Source organism: Ambystoma mexicanum, chromosome 3p (assembly GCF_040938575.1).
Source record: "Ambystoma mexicanum isolate Mex_15411 chromosome 3p, UKY_AmexF1_1, whole genome shotgun sequence".
Lineage (NCBI taxonomy): Eukaryota > Metazoa > Chordata > Amphibia > Caudata > Ambystomatidae > Ambystoma > Ambystoma mexicanum.
In genome coordinates, this window is record NC_090925.1 from 1213098662 (window position 1) to 1213115571 (window position 16910).

The following is a 16910-nucleotide window of genomic DNA, read 5'->3' on the forward strand; positions in this document are numbered from 1 at the left end:
TGGCCATGCCGCAAGGTTCTTTGGCCTGTCCTTTGGCCATCTTGCCCCTTCACCTTCCCCGGGTCAAGCCGACTTGGGTCAGTCCTTATTTGGGCATGCATTTTCCCGCGAAGCGCCAAGCTTTTGCGAGCTTCTGCATGCCTTGTGCGTGTGCCTCCAGGATGTGGGCTGGGATGTCTGTTCCCAATACACATCCAAGGTGCCAGAGAGTCTGGAATGTTGTGAATGCCGGGGACAACCGTAGTCCATGATTGGTCCACATATGGTATGCCTGTATATGAGCAGATCTCCCATTGGGTCCTCTTCATTTTGGTGCAAAGGAGATTCTGAAAAAGAGAAGACCCCAAACACCCATATCATGTTGATCTCTGGAGTTCTCACTGAACGAAGGATAGGATCCAAGTATCCTGAAACTAAGGAGCCGAGTCAAGGAACCACTGGTGACCCGCTGGAAGGTTTGGCACCCTGAGCCCGCTGTCGTCCTGTGGGACCCCTCTTCATCTGGTCGTCCTAGAAGGTCTGCAAAGACGCTTCGAAACATTGGAAGTGGGACCAACTATTCTCGGCACCTTCATCAAACTCTGCCATTAGGCTCTCTCGGAAGTGTCCCTGGGCCAACCAGTGGGCTGAGCAGCTTACACAGGCTCTTTGCCCTGATAACGCAGCCGTTTCGAGGAGGCCCTTGAAACTTGGTACATCGCTAGCTCTGTGTTCACGGAACTCTCACACCGAATTTCGTACACTTGGCGTTCCCAGGTCTGAAGTGAAGTGAGTCTGCCAGAACCGGAGTAAATGTGGTCGCCCAGCCGTTTTGACGAACTTTGCAGGTGCACTGCATTTGTGCCCCTGTTGCCCCTGAAGCCTGCTGCAGTGAAACTGGCCTGATCCATCCACCAGGAGCAGAGAAATCGCCACTATCCCGTTTGAAAATCATCGCTGTATCTTTGCCGCTGAAAGCTGCAGAGCCATCAAATTGCTGCACTTGAACCTGCAACCGAAGTGGACTCGAATGCTGAAGTTTGGTCCGGAGTGCGCTGGGGGTTGGTGAGTAATTGCAACCCTAACCGGTGGTCCCTAGCGCCTCCATCCATTTCTACGCACGAGTGGCCCCTGGGGGCCACTTTCCTTTCCACTGCTAGTGCGAGCTAACAAACTATTTCCAACTCTTGGAATCGACTCTGCCTTCAAGTGGAGGCCTTCCTTTGAACTACCACGTGCGCCAGCAGTGCAGGTTCATTTGAGCAATAGGCTCCACTCTTCTTAGGGATTGGACTGCCTCTTAGGAGTGTGCTGGATGCAGAAGGGGCTAAAGACTATTTGCACTGCCTGTTTCTTCCTCCTTTTAAGTTGTGGACCCATTTTGTGCATTAACCCTTTAAACCCCATTGGTCTTGTATATATGTATTTAGATAGGATTGTGTTGGCTTAATAGTATTACTGTGATTTGATTTGTGTTTTGAAACTCAAAGGCCTTGAAATAAATGTATTTGTATTTTTAATATATCTACACCTGACTGGGAGTGATTTGTAAGTGTCCTTTGCTCTTTGTGCTCATTGAGGTCTTTCAGTCACCCTCACCCCTCCTGGGACCTAGTCTTGACCGCTGCCAAGCTACCTTGATTGGTCTGGCTTGTCCAGAAGGTTACCCTGTTCCAAGAAACTAGGCTGGCCTTCTGAACCTCTGGCCACCAGGTCAGAGTTCAGAAATCCATCTTAACAAATGTCCTCTGACATCTGCTACAAAGCTTGGAACTTGAAGCTTTCTTACTAATTTTGCAAAAATAATTTGTAAAAATCGAATAAAATGCAACAAAAAAAAACAATGTAAAATTGTGTGATGGGTTGAGCCTACAGCATGTTCCGAAGTCCTGTAACTTGTAAAAGCAAATGTTGGGCTCAGGGCAGACAGTACTACTTATACCCTGCACACCATTATTTTCAGTGAAGGTCATAAGGCAGGTCCTTGCAACATTGCACGTAGTGCCACTTGGCACACTGTGAGCATGATTGAAAGGTCTAGCCTGCAGGCTGGACATTTTGAAGGAAAGGAATGTGTACAGGAGTTTGAACCCATTAATAATATACATGAAATATAACAATCTATATTTTTAAACACCGACCTCAAAAACATGTACATTATGTACCTGGGTATATTTGAACGGCTGATTCAGTTGAGTCTTTGGTGGGGAAGTTGAAATGTCATTCCAGGGTTGTTTTAGAGTGGCACCTTTGGTGGCCCAATCTGGATCAGCAGTGAGAAGGTCTGGATTTCTTAATCCGTGCGCCTAGGAAAGCAAACAGTAAACATAGGTATATGCATTGTGGGTTTTGTTTCTATAATACTCAAAATACTTACTACAGATGCCACTGGGGGTTTCCTCACATTTTCACTCTTAGAGCACATCTTTGCTTTTGGCAGCACAGTCTAGTGATCAGTAAATATATAGCGATAGGCCGGAATTGGTAAATGTAGTACAGATATTGAAGGCATAATTTTGGGGGCCAGTCAAAGTAGTTCAAATTTTAGATTCACCTTACAGAAATATTATTTTAAAAATAAAACTCAGCCTAAACAATGCATGTGAGTGATCATGTGCACTTTTTGTCCCATCATTTTAATTTCCATATTGTATTCTGTACTGGGGTTTTAAAACACAGTGAACAGCAAGCACAGCATTACTGTCAAATGAGGAAAGTCTGTACAAAAACAACACGTTAAAAACATTTAAAATACTGAAATTGCTTTTTATATTTTCTTTTGTAAAAATTGAAATATTTGTGCATACATTTATTACCTACCCTCAAAATAATTTCCTGAGCCCTTAATGGGAATGGAATATATGTTCATATAAGTCTACATTGTTTTACTTTGTGTCCCGTCACATTTCAGAGTGGACTTTTATGTACTTATTTTTATTTGTGTTTCCGTTTGGAGCAAACCTTTCACATTTGTAAATACAACAGCATGAATTAATGCAATGCATATATCATTTGATGGCAGTAAGAAAAACGTGACTTTAAAAAAAACGATCAATGCAGAAACCAATGATGTCTGTGCTGCAGCCTAAATATAACTATCCACTGTTGATTGTAGCTTTATATTTCACACATATATGTTTTAGAGTTTCAAAACAGGAGGGTATTTGAAACATTTGCACCTGGAAAAGGGCGCTCAGCCAATCCGGTGGCTGGAAATGCAGGCGAGAATACAGTGTACCACCCACATTTTCCAGCCACCCGAGGTCCTTCCACACATGATGCATCATGCTATCTTGATTATTGGCAGGCAACAGGAAGCCTATCCCTGTTGCCTCCCAATGTCCCCACCCACCCCCAAAGACATCCTGCTCCCTTTCCCACCTCCTCCCTCACCACTTACCTGCTGGACCGTTGCTTTGTGTTCTGTCCGGCGCTACTCCTGTCGCCATGGAAATGGAGAAGGGATGAAGTCCCATTACCTATGCCAGTGACCATCTTGTTTTTTATGGGATTGGGCTTGTGCAATAAACACAAATCCAATCTATGTCCCGGGCAAACCCCGGAGTGCAAATAGCTATCGCCCCCTTGTTGGGGGCGTACATGGCCGGCAAGGGCCCACAGCCCTCCCACGACGTGTAAACAATTATTAGCACCCGTTCTGGAAGAGGCAACCAATAAAGTTGATTGGATCGTGGGCTGAATCCCACGATTTTTGCCCATGTTCCGAGCAGCCTGGTGGCTGTTACCCCCACCCGGCAATCTTCCTCCAACCCTCAACGCCCTAGCCCTCATGTCTCAGGTCCGTTTCCACCCCCACTTGTTCAGCGGCGGCAGCTGCTGCCGCTCTGTGTCTCTACTGGCAGCCATGGAAATGGAAAAGGGGCTCTGTATGGAGCCCTGCCTTTCAGATCCATGGCCGCCATCTTAGGTAAGAAATTTGTTTTAATTAACTCACTCCACTCTTCCTCATCGTGGGGCGAGGGCAGGAGCCCCCCCAGCACCCCAGCCCAGCAGAGGAACCATGAGGAACACGGACAGGGCCTGCCTGACCCTGTCCCCACACGCCGCCTGACTCGCGCATGCCGGGCGCAGCGCGGCCTGAAACCGAGGCTGAGCCTCGTTAACATCAGCTGTAACCGCCTGCAGGCGGATCACGCCGGCGGCCAGCTCCAAGGCCACTCTAAGGCCTGTTGGGTGCCTGCTCACCCCCTCACTCCACTCTTCCTCATCGTGGGGCGAGGGCAGGAGCCCCCCCAGCACCCCAGCCCAGCAGAGGAACCACGAGGAACACGGACAGGGCCTGCCTGACCCTGTCCCCACACGCCGCCTGACTCGCGCATGCCGGGCGCAGCGCGGCCTGAAACCGAGGCTGAGCCTCGTTAACATCAGCTGTAACCGCCGGCAGGCGGATCACGCCGGCGGCCAGCTCCAAGGCCACTCTAAGGCCTGTTGGGTGCCTGCTCACCCCCTCACTCCACTCTTCCTCATCGTGGGGCGAGGGCAGGAGCCCCCCCAGCACCCCAGCCCAGCAGAGGAACCACGAGGAACACGGACAGGGCCTGCCTGACCCTGTCCCCACACGCCGCCTGACTCGCGCATGCCGGGCGCAGCGCGGCCTGAAACCGAGGCTGAGCCTCGTTAACATCAGCTGTAACCGCCGGCAGGCGGATCACGCCGGCGGCCAGCTCCAAGGCCTGTTGGGTGCCTGTTTGGAGCATCAGGAGCCAGGGGCCACGGACCCTAATCTTTTGTGAGTAGTAGGAATACCCTTAGTCTATACTATTGTGCTTTCTGGTATGTCCTCTGCTACTCCGTACTCATAAACATTTGAACTCGGTTCTTTAACTGTTTGCTACATACGCTCATGCTTCCAACTCCGCCACCTCTATGCATTACTGCTGCCACCTCTTTAATAGTACAGGCATTTTAGCACCCAGTCGCCCGGACCCCACTTGCATTGTGTTGTGCCCTATGGTCGCCCAGACCCCACCTGCATTGTGTTGTGCCCTAAGGTCGCCTAGACCCCACTTGCATTGTGTTGTGCCCTATGGTCGCCCAGACCCCACCTGCATTGTGTTGTGCCCTAAGGTCGCCTAGACCCCACCTGCATTGTGTTGTGCCCTATGGTCGCCTAGACCCCACTTGCATTGTGTTGTGCCCTATGGTCGCCTAGACCCCACTTGCATTGTGTTGTGCCCTATGGTCGCCCAGACCCCACTTGCACTGTGTTGTGCCCTAAGGTCGCCTAGACCCCACCTGCATTGTGTTGTGCCCTATGGTCGCCCTGCCCCCACTTTAACTGTGTTGTGCCCTAAGGTCGCCTAGACCCCACCTGCATTGTGTTGTGCCCTATGGTCGCCTAGACCCCACTTGCATTGTGTTGTGCCCTATGGTCGCCTAGACCCCACTTGCATTGTGTTGTGCCCTATGGTCGCCCAGACCCCACTTGCACTGTGTTGTGCCCTAAGGTCGCCTAGACCCCACCTGCATTGTGTTGTGCCCTATGGTCGCCTAGACCCCACTTGCATTGTGTTGTGCCTTATGATCGCCCAGACCCCACTTGCATTGTGTTGTGCCCTATGGTCGCCTAGACCCCACTTGCATTATGTTGTGCCCTATGGTCGCCCAGACCCCACTTGCACTGTGTTGTGCCCTATGATCGCCCAGACCCCACTTGCACTGTGTTGTGCCCTATGGTCGCCTAGACCCCACCTGCATTGTGTTGTGCCCTATGATCGCCCAGACCCCACTTGCACTATGTTGTGCCCTAAGGTCGCCTAGACCCCACTTGCATTGTGTTGTGCCCTATGGTCGCCTAGACCCCACTTGCATTGTGTTGTGCCCTAAGGTCGCCTAGACCCCACCTGCATTGTGTTGTGCCCTATGGTCGCCTAGACCTCATTCGCATTGTGCTGCGCCCCACCTATAACGCCAATGCCCCCTACACGCCACCCCTCTGTACATCACCTCAGCCCCAGCATGCTATTCTGCCTGACTGCGATCATGTTCCCTTTCTGTGTCATGCAAAGTAACATACCCTGCACTGGCAACAGTTACCTAGCCCATAATAATGGTTTAGTCAGACCCGCCTGCCCAAGACACCACCCGATCACCTGCCCTACACCATTCCTGCCCACTACACCAGCCTTCCCCCCGGATACCAAGTCCGCCCATCCCACCCATAGACATGCACACGCTCCGCATGTCGCAGCTAATACTCACCTAGCTGACCACAAGCAGAACCCCATCAACACGAGAGCATCATGCCATACCATCGACTACAACACCTCTACATTAGCTAACCCAACTAACTCCCGTAACACTACCCTCATCCCCTCCGATCGGAACTCTAGACTTGGCGCCAGAACCCACCACAGACCCAGCAAAGGCCCAGCCAAATCACTCAATAAGACCAACCCTCACACTATAACTCCCATCAACACCATCCATCCCAGTCTTAAAGGAGCTCTCCTAAATGTCAGATCATTAGTCGCCCATGCCACAGAAGTTGCAGACATTATTCTAACAAACAACCTGGACTTCCTTGCGGTAACCGAAACATGGCTGCACGATGCTGCAGGTCCATCTCTTACCCTAGCCATACCTGATAACTACACCATCCTTAGAGCAGATAGACCGAACGCTCAAGGAGGCGGCGTAGCTATTATCTTTAAGTCCACGCTTGACATCAGACTATCCTCTGCTCCCCCACTCAAATCCTGTGAACATATTACAGTCAAAGTTCAAACCTCCCCTAAAAGTACTATTACACTGCACTTAATTTACCGACCCCCGGGCCCTCCTGGCTCATTTGAGGAAGACATCACCTCACTAGTTGCTGAAAGCTCCAAACCTTCAGCACAACTGATTATACTCGGAGACTTTAATCTCGGGTTTAACGACCCCCTAGACACCCCAGCCACTGCCCTGGCCATGGCATTAGAGGAGCATGGCCTCCAACAACTCTGTTCCAAACCCACCCACTCGAAAGGTAGAATCCTCGACTGGATAACTACCCTTAATTGCAACATTACTACGGAAGATCCCACACAACTTATCTGGACTGACCACCACCTCCTCCCGTTTGACATTCTTACCAGCAATTCAGCACATAAAAGGCCTATTATTGCACCTGCCTGCCCTACTAGGAAAAAGAGCAATATCACAGCGGAAGCCCTAATACCTCTGGTGATCCCTACTTTAAACGCACTACCCGTTACAACGGACTTGAACCAACTGGTCAATGCCTACAATGAGTCCATGGCCAAAGCCATTGACATCATTGCCCCACTGAAACTGCGCAAAGGAATACCCAAAGCGCACCTGAACACATGGTTCACCCCGGAGCTCAAAACCCTTCGTCAACAAAAAAACAAACTTGAAGCACTCTGGAAATCAGTGCCTTCCATAAATAACAGAACTAATCTCACCAACATCTCCACCCTCTACAAAAATGAGATTATACGTGCCAAGAAAGATTCTCTCAATACTAGGATCTCCCAGGCAAGCTCCAGTACTAAAGAGCTCTTTAACATACTAAAGGAATTAGAAAACCCCATTACCCCCACTGACTCTTGCACTAAGGACAAACCTTGGTGCACAGGGATCCAGAATGCCCTAGCCAACAAAATCTCAGGGCTCCAAACCAAAATCAACAACAAACGACAACAACTTACTCTCGATCCCACCTCCATCCCCACACCCCTTACACCTACTGCCACTAGTTCAGGCTTCACCTTCAAAAAGGTATCTATATTGGAGGTTCAGAAAATTATAGCATCCCTTAAACCATCGAATTGCAAGGGGGACAGCTGCCCCGCACAAATCATAAAAGATGCAGCTAGGGATCTCTCCCCATTTATCACTAAATTAATAAACCTGTCCTTCGCCAACAACATGGTCCCCAGCAATCTGAAACAGTCCTGGGTCCTACCTCTACTAAAAAAAACTACTCTCAACCCTGACATCCCCACGAATTACAGACCTATTACCACCGTCCCATTCCTACTAAAAATCTTGGATAGAGTGGCTTATTTACAAATTCAGGACTACCTCGAGGCCAATCACCTACTAGGAACTCGCCAATCTGGCTTTCGACCACAACACGGGACAGAAACGGCCCTTGTTGATCTCAAATGCCAGATAGACGAACTCAAAGACAAAAATAAGGCTGCCATCCTTCTTCTCCTTGACCTCTCCGCTGCCTTTGACCTGGTCGACCATAAAATCATGTGCAACCATTTGTCTCTGGCAGCACACTTCTCCCACTCTGCAGTCACATGGATCCAATCTTTCCTGGACAACAGAACCATGCGGGTCTTCTCCCCCCTAGCAGCGGCTGACCCCATCCCCATCACCTGCGGTGTCCCACAAGGATCCTGTGTCTCACCCACCCTTTACAATATTTTCACCAAGCCTTTATTCGACAAGCTGGACAATCTGGGTGTCACCTACACTAACTATGCAGATGACACCCAGATACTCCTCACCCTATCAGGCAACTACAACAAGGACGCCAAATGGATCAATGAAGTCTTTTCCATCATTCAGGCATGGATGGCCACACATGGCCTATGCCTGAATGATGACAAGACTGAATTGCTTCTTGTCGGCTCACCTAACACTATCAGTAAACTCTGTCCCGGCTACACTAGCTTCACTATTGACGGTAACACCATACCCATCGCCAAGAGTGTAAAAACCCTCGGTTTCTACCTAGACACGAACATTAACCTAATTAAACAAATCAATATGACCGCCTCAGCCACTGCCTACACTGGTAAACTAATCAGGGCCTGCAGACCACTGATCTCCCCTAGCAACTGTCTCATCCTAGCCAGAGCACTCATCCAATCTAAACTGGATTACTGTAATAGCCTCTATGTAGGTGCCAACAAAACAGTAATCAATAAATTGCAAGTTCTACAAAACAACGCACTACGTGCCGCCCTCAATATTCCTAGAAGGGAACACATCTCCGCCACCAGAACTGCCTGCAAATGGTTGTCCATCCAACAGAAAATAGACTTGAAAACCATATGCCTTACTTACAAAGCCCTTAATCATCTTGCCCCACCCTACCTCTCGAACAAATTTACACTAAGACAGAACACTAGAACCACCAGATCGTCCAACTCATTACAACTAACAGTTCCCAAATTCTCCCTTAAAAGAGCCGGAGGATCCAGCTTCCCAACTTTGGCATCACAACTCTGGAACTCCATCCCACTGGATATTAAATCTACACCTACTTTCCAACCCTTCAGAACTAAGGTCATCTCCTGGTTAACCAACAAATAACCGTCCTACTACATATGTATGCACCCTGAATGTCCAATTGTATGTATATTGTTTGTATACTATTATCTATGCCCTATTGATACTGTACTATTGTCTTTTACCTGTAACCTGATGCTCAAAGCGCATATATACCCCCGGGTCAAGAGCGCTATATAAATAAATAAACAAACAAACAAACAAACAAACAGGATGCCACAAAATATATCGTTGTCAGCCGCCCTGGTTTCCAGATTCAAAATCTGCGGTGCTAATAGCAATAATTTGTGATCCGGCGGACCGGATCGTATGGTAACGGTTGCATCGTTAACGGTAACTTAGCCCCAGGCCATTGACGCCCGATCCGGCCCGCCGGATCGGGTACTATTGCTATAGAATTGTTACTGCTGGATGTCTTGAACCTAGGAAGACACATACTGATCATCCTCTCCTTTTTGATAGTTTTGTAAGGTCAGGCTGGAAAGCGATTGATTTACTTCCCTTGCTAGCTGCCATCATTATCTATCTAGTAACTGGGTATTCAGCCTTGTGTACCTGGTTCTGAACAGAACAAGGCAGTACATTAAGTTGATGAGTTGTACTTTGGTGTAATCATAGAAACTTCCACTGACTATTAAATGTGCATGACCATATAAAGATCAAAAAGCTTGTTGAATCCTAAGGGATGTGCCTTATTGTTTGCAGTTACTAGTGGTCTCTGTTGTTTTCAGTTTGTCTCCTCCAGTGCTGTGGAATAACAATTTCTTGCTTACTGGATTGATTGAAATGAATCTCTGTTTCTGATTTACGCGTCAATACTGGTGCCTGTGTACCTCAGAGCGATTTGCCTGGGTCTGGCAACCACAAAATCACAGATGGATACTCCCCCTGTTGCCCTCTAACTAATGGAAGACAACGTATGTCTATTTGGTGAAATCATTGGAGAGACTGTCAATAGGTCGAGGCAGTTGCTTGGTCAAATGAGAAACAAGCTGTTTATATGCAAAAGGTCAGTTCAGAAATAATTGAAATTAAGAGGAACTGTCTGTTCGGTTTGTCCTGTCTTTTGTTAAATGTCATTCTGATCTGTTCTGGTGGAGCACTCTTGAAAGCTCACCTCAATATTTTAACCAGTTACAGTGCCAAAGCACTTGCATCCAGCCACTGCTCTAAGGGGCTGGTTATGAGATTGGCAGTATTATTTCTGGTATTATTCTTTCCTCTGGATTACTTAAAATAACAGCTTGTAAACGCGCGCGTAGAGACGTAACTGGCGGCAAAGTGCGCGGAGTGTCTTTAAGGAAAGCTCCATCCAGCAACTATAACTAGTTCCAGGAAGGCGAGTTGAGTTCATCTGGGCCGCTCGGCTTCCCTCCCGCCAGAGATACTGCATACCAAGTTACAGCTAACCCTACAACTGTCTGGACCGTGGCCAGTTTTTTCGACGCTCTCCAGTTACTGTGCGGAGTCAGGGCAGAGTCTGAGGAGCTGTTGGAGTGGAGAGTCTGTCTACCCTGTCTACTATCTGCTGTGGGTGTGCCTAACCTACAAAGACTCATTCCCCCCCGCGGAGCGGGTGCTTAGTCAGGGCAGAGTCTGAGGAGTCCGAGGAGGTCCGTGGATCCAGTGGCCTAGTTGGGCTAACTGCTGTGTGCCCACGGAACCTTGCAGGACAGCTTTCACAATGCATGAAACTCGCGCCCAGCGCAAGATGGAAGCAGTACCGACTGTGGAGCCATCACCGTGTGTAAAGGATAGGGCTTCTGTTGCATGCACAGTGGCGCTGCACACCAGGTCGTCCCCCGCTTCAACGACCGCTTCCACACTACCAACTAAATCACCCGTGCTTCAAGTAAGTGCTAATGCGCACGATGACTGTTTAAATGACTGTTTAAATCCTAGTAACCGTTTTGAACTGTATACAAACAACGGTACCTGTTCTGTGTCTTCCGCCCTCGCCCTCGCTGAACTTTCGAGCGCCGTGCCCGCACAGTCAGCTGGGGCCTGTGGGCCCTCGGCAAACGCGGCTGAAGCTGATGGAGGGGCTGATGGAGGGGGCTTGGGCATGGGGGCTGATCCTGCTGTGTCCGGTGAGCTCACCGCCGCTGAGACGCCATTTAGCCGCCCTGTGTTGCCTGTTGCAGGGGCGGTCTTCTCTCCCGTGAGTCTGGGCGAGGGGCAGAGTTTTGACGTCCCAGCGGATGCCGCCAGGCGGCCGCTGTGTGATTGCAGCAAACCCGCACTTGGTGCAGGTGGGGCTTTATTGCCCCAAACGGTACGCTCTTACGCCCAGATTTGTCTCCAAAACAAAATAAAAACACAAACATAAACCTGGAGTCTCCACGGACCAGGTTCTTTAGCGCACTTGATGCCATTGGCACCTCTGACGATATTTCAGCTATCCCCTGCGAGGATGTATTCATTTTTGAGGATGAAGCAGCCTCTGCTTGTGGAACTGAAGTCGCTGAGACTTGCGCTCCACAACAATGTGAGGGGAGGGGAGGGGGGCGGCCTTAGATCAGGGCAGCGATCAGCCCCACTCCATATGGAACTCCTCCACCCATGAATCGACATCTGGTATTGAAAGAAGAAACTCGTTGGGCGTGGTCAATAAACTGCTAATTGACCTTACTCGTCTTAACAAAGAAAGAGCCTCTAAAAGTACACCGAACGGAGGGACTATTATGAAGGACCACGTGAAAGCTATTCTCAGTTCTGATTTTGTGCCCTCTACATCGCAGTCGCTGGCGCAAACTCTGAGGGCAAGTGCTCTACTCAAACGCAGGAGGCTTGATGCTAGTACATCTCCTAGCGTAAGCTGTTCACAGAATAAAAAACTTAAAATGTCCAACATTTCACCTAAAAAGTCCTTGGCCTTTGCAGCTGTGCATTCACCATCAAGGCAAGCCACTGAAGTCCTCTTTTTTACACGTGACTCCTCAGCAGATCAAGGTTCTACTGATTTATCCATAAAGGAACGCCCCTATCCGAAGATCAGACGGCCAGTACATCGTGGTAGGAGAGGCCCACGGTGTGAAGACAAACACTCGGAAGGGCTAGGAATAGTCCAGCATGCCAAAGATTTACAAGCAACTATAATCTCGTCCATGGCCATATCAACTGCGCCATTCATTAAACTGTATGAGAACCTTAATGAGAACATAAAAGAGCTCTCATCGGTGGTCATTGCTATGAACAAAAAACTGTTGAGCATGGAAAATAAAAACTTTCATTGTAAGGAAGTGCTCCATAAGATACACAAAAAGGCAGACTGGGCCCTAGAAGCCCTGTCCGAACATGCCAAAAATGCAAACTTGGATAGAAAACTACTAGCTGAGGAAGCCAAAAAGGCATTGGGGATCTTTCAACAGCAAAGAAAAGAGCATCTTTGCCCAGTGGAGGACATCACTTGTGTATCGCTCCAAGCGACGGCTCCTCCCGCCATGCAAGCGCCATCTAAGTGTTCCAGGGTGCTGGCTACGTTGAACACATCTGAGTGTGAGCCTCGCCAAACTAGCAACACAGCTGTTTACACTAAAATAAGTGGATTCTCCCACGTGCAAACCGCACTCACGTTTCGGAGTGCAGAAACTTCGGAGACTGACGCCCCTCATTTGCCTCCACCTAAATCTTCAGACCTTGTCCTGCTGCCTGTGTCCACTGAGAAGGACAGGAGTACACTCGCCAATCAGCACGCAAATGCCCAAACTCTGGACGCAAATCAGCCTAGCAGCCTGTTTGCTGCTATTCTTAAGGAGAGTCAGGCTGCATCGAACTTGGCACTTCAAAACCCACAACTGCCTTCAACATCAATGACACCTACCAACCAAGAATCATCTTGCCACCAAACGCCATCAATGACACCCAAGGTGCCGGCCAACTGATCGCCTGATGTATATGAGATCTTCAAGGATCCTGCGGATGCCCAAAAGGCTACCACAGTTAAGTTTCATTCAACCAGTGGATTAGCTAAAAAAAACAAAAATCAACCATTAAGGAAAGTGAAACGCGCAAATGACTCCAGAAAATTTCTGCGCAACATCAAAACAGTCAACGTAACTGTTAATGGCTCCATTATTAAAGAGAAAAACACTGGGAAAAAAAGCAGGCTGCGAATATGGCGAAACCTGTCTCAACAGAACTCGAGGAGCCTTACTCCTGTATCAGTGATGGCTCGGATGACCTATTGAATGTTTCAGTATATGAGGACGAAGAACTTACTGCTATGGACTTGCCAAAGGCACCCATTAGGAGTACACCCAAGTCGTCTCCTGCTTTGCCCTCACAGAAAGCTCTAGAAGCGACCAACATACCAGTACAGGTTGCTGGTATGACTTTACCTGCTTCAGCTCCGCAGGCCCGCGAACAGGAGCTCAATAATGTGCTCCCTTCCAAGAAACCATCCAGAACCTGTCAATTGATTCAACCGCTGCCTGTGCCCCAAACAGAGAAAGGACAGCAGGAGCCTCTCTCCTGACTCTGGACGCTAAACGACTGATGCTCGCCGCCAAGTTACACACTAGGGGTCCTCTGCCAAGTGTGCAAGTTGCCACTGAGCTCCTGCTTGATAACAACACGCTGCAAGCCGATAAGTGAGAGGCACATTCTGTACCTACTGATGCATTAACAGAGCAAAAAATAGAGAAAAAGCTGTCTTCTACTACAGTGAATCATCGAAAGAACCAAAGAGAGCGGCAGATCAGCACAAACACATATTCCCAAAACACAAGCAAGAAAGGGAGAAAATCACAACCACGCACCTACAGGCTCCCCATCTCCTGTTACTAGAACGAATAGAATCTTCCAACGATCTAATCTTAAATTGACACAATGTGCTTTGGCTGTGTCATTTGATCCCTAGCTTAAGAGCGATTGAATCGGAAGACCTGAAAATTGTGGAATTTTTCAATGAAAAGAAAAATGATGCTGTGATTTTACATCAACAGTCCAAGCTCATAGCAGGTGCGTTGATGGATGCTGGACCTGTGCTGATGTCCCTGGGGTTCGATATAGCTAAAGTTGAAGGAGGTGTTCGACTTGAATCTCCTAAAGAGAGGGCCTGTAGCAAAATAGCCCTTGCCGGGAGTCGAAAACTAACAGAGGAACAGAGACCAGTCCAGTCTCAGACAAAAATGAGACTGTTGTGTCTGGATTCCATCGAGACTCTGACTTTGCAGAGGCACCTCATATGGGCGACTTGATAAGAATAACAGTTAACAGAATGGTGAGCACATCCATCTCATGAGACGACGCGAAAGACTCCTGAAACTACAACCTACAAAGCCGACGACTGGTCCTGGCTGGCTGCGACCCTAAACACAGAACCGAAGAAGTAATGCCAGGAACCGGGGAGAAACAGCGTCTGCATTGTGGGATCTTGGAACACCAGAGGCTTTATGTGCCTGTTTGAAACAACTTGGGCCACAGGCCTAGATATACTGTGCCTACAAGAAACTTGGCTCATGCAAAGTCCGCTCTTGGAAGGTTTTGAAGTAGCATTTACTCCAGCGATAAAACAGATAAAGGGTAGACCTATGGCTGGTCTTCTCATGGCCGTAAGGAAAGAGTCTGGACTTCGAATCCTGAATTCCTGTAATCTATCTCCATTTATTCAGGTCTCTACCATCAGTGTCCCACAGAATGACACCAACAAGGAAACCTGCTTGTATATCATCAACTTATATTGGAATCATTTGGCTAATGATGATCTGTTCTTTATCGATCAAGTAACAGCGTTGATCGACGAACTACTCATAAAGGAGCTACCGTTGGACCTAATTTTATGTGGACCTAAACATTGTCTGTATAACAAAAACCGAAAGAAATGTTGATAACAACAGGAGCGTGACCAAACGGGAACAAGTGGTATCCCAACGGTGCCTGGAAATGGACCTCCGAGGGTTGACAATGTTCAACGGCCATACTGCAGGCGACATTCCTGCATGCCCTACGTGGAGACGATCCGATCAAAAATCGGTTCTCGATTACATACTTGTATCTGAACATATCCACAAGCGGACTAGAAAATTAGAAGTCGTCAAAATGAAGCACAGTGACCACGACATGGTACAACTTTCAACTGACTACCTTACCTCGCGTGCTCAGGCATGTTGGCCATTTGCGGTGAGCACGGGGTCCGGTAGGATCCGACTAAACCTCTTAGACATGGAAGTAGCTGCTATCACAAGTAACTTCCAACAAACTTCGGAGTCCCTGGAATATCAGCATCTCCTGTCCAACTTTGATGAACGTAAACACAACTTGAAACACATCGAGTTCTGGCCAGACCACAAATTCGACGTGTGCGTCCTTCAACGGAAAAGATCTGTGCGACAAGAACTAAGGAAACTAAAAGGATCAAGTCCCGCCTCTATGCGAGAGTGCAAAAGGGTGATCAAACAAAAATACCAGAACTGGCTCAAATCACATGCAGCCACTATGCTGCAAAATGACTCAGAAGACATGCTGCAAAAAATGGCTGGCAAAAATTCTGCCAACTATTGGAGACTGATAAACAACATCATGGCTCCGCAACATGCGTTACAGGCTAACGCAGTTACAGAAGCAAAATGGGCCAAGTTCTACACAACCCTATTTTGTAGAGACGCATCGTCTACAGTTTGGGAGCCCACAGTGTTAAACGAATGGGACTTGGTGAAAAACATGTGTGATTCCAGGGCTCCTGGGCCTGATGGATTAACAAACTATATGCTCACGAAAAACCCAGAACTTTGGACAGACTTCTGCGTAACCCTGTTTGATAGAGTCATTAAGAGTCGTTCAACCCCAAAGTCTTCGAAAAGTGCTGTGGTGGTCCCAATTTTCAAAAAAGGGGACCAAACTAATCCAAAAAACTATAGACCTATAGCGCTCCTTGACGTTTTGGGGAAGACCTATGCTACTCTCTTGCAACGAAAACTTTCTAAATGGGCTACAGAATCCAACCACGTAGACCTTAGACAAGCTGGGTTTGTAAAAGGGGTCGGATGTGGTCTAAATTTGCCACTGTTGAATCTTCTAAAGATGGAAGCAATTAGTTCTAACTCTAAGATCTACCTGGCCCTGATAGACCTGTCACAAGCGTTTGACAGCATAAACAGGGAGATGCTGTGGGAAAAACTTACTAGATGGAACTGTTCTCCCAGCATAGTGGACGCAATTCGTGAACTACATACGGACACATCCATCAAGGTCTGTGTGGACGAGAAAGGTACGTTGTCTGCCCCTATCAGTACATACAAGAGTGTGAAACAAGGCTGTCCGTTGGCAGCCGTTATATTCAATCTCTTCATATCCGACGTAAATAAGGCATTCAACGGTGTAGCCACGTTTCCGCCAAAACTTCATGGTTCGCCCATTGACTAGCTGGTCTACGCGGACGATCTTATTTTGATAGACTCGACCCCTATAGGTCTCCAGCGCAAACTGAATTGTCTTGATACCTATAGAATATCTAATAGACTCCACATTAACAAGCAAAAATGTGAAATTCTAATTTTCGAGAAACTTCAAGGAACTAGCGGACAAAAACAGAAGTTTTGTTGGCGCCTTGCTAATGATCAACTACAGACCGTAAAGAATTCTATATACCTAGGCATGAAGATCAGCGCCAGCAGAAATGATGCGCCATGGTTTGAAGTTGTGAAAAGCAAGTG

The 16910-nt window shown here is 48.1% G+C and overlaps 1 protein-coding gene across 10 annotated transcripts in view; it reads right to left on the reverse strand.

Annotated features, from left to right (window-relative positions):
• LOC138581369 (uncharacterized) overlaps nt 1–16910 on the reverse strand; it is a 3536879-nt gene that overhangs the window by 1346598 nt on the left and 2173371 nt on the right. For all 10 annotated transcript variants that reach the window (XR_011304538.1, XR_011304537.1, XM_069652654.1 and 7 more), the window contains one exon: nt 2145–2285. Coding sequence is in view for 8 of the 10 variants with exons in the window: in XM_069652654.1 (XP_069508755.1) it covers nt 2145–2285 (141 nt within the window). In the remaining 2 variants the exon portion in view is untranslated. The remainder of the gene's footprint in view (nt 1–2144; nt 2286–16910) is intronic.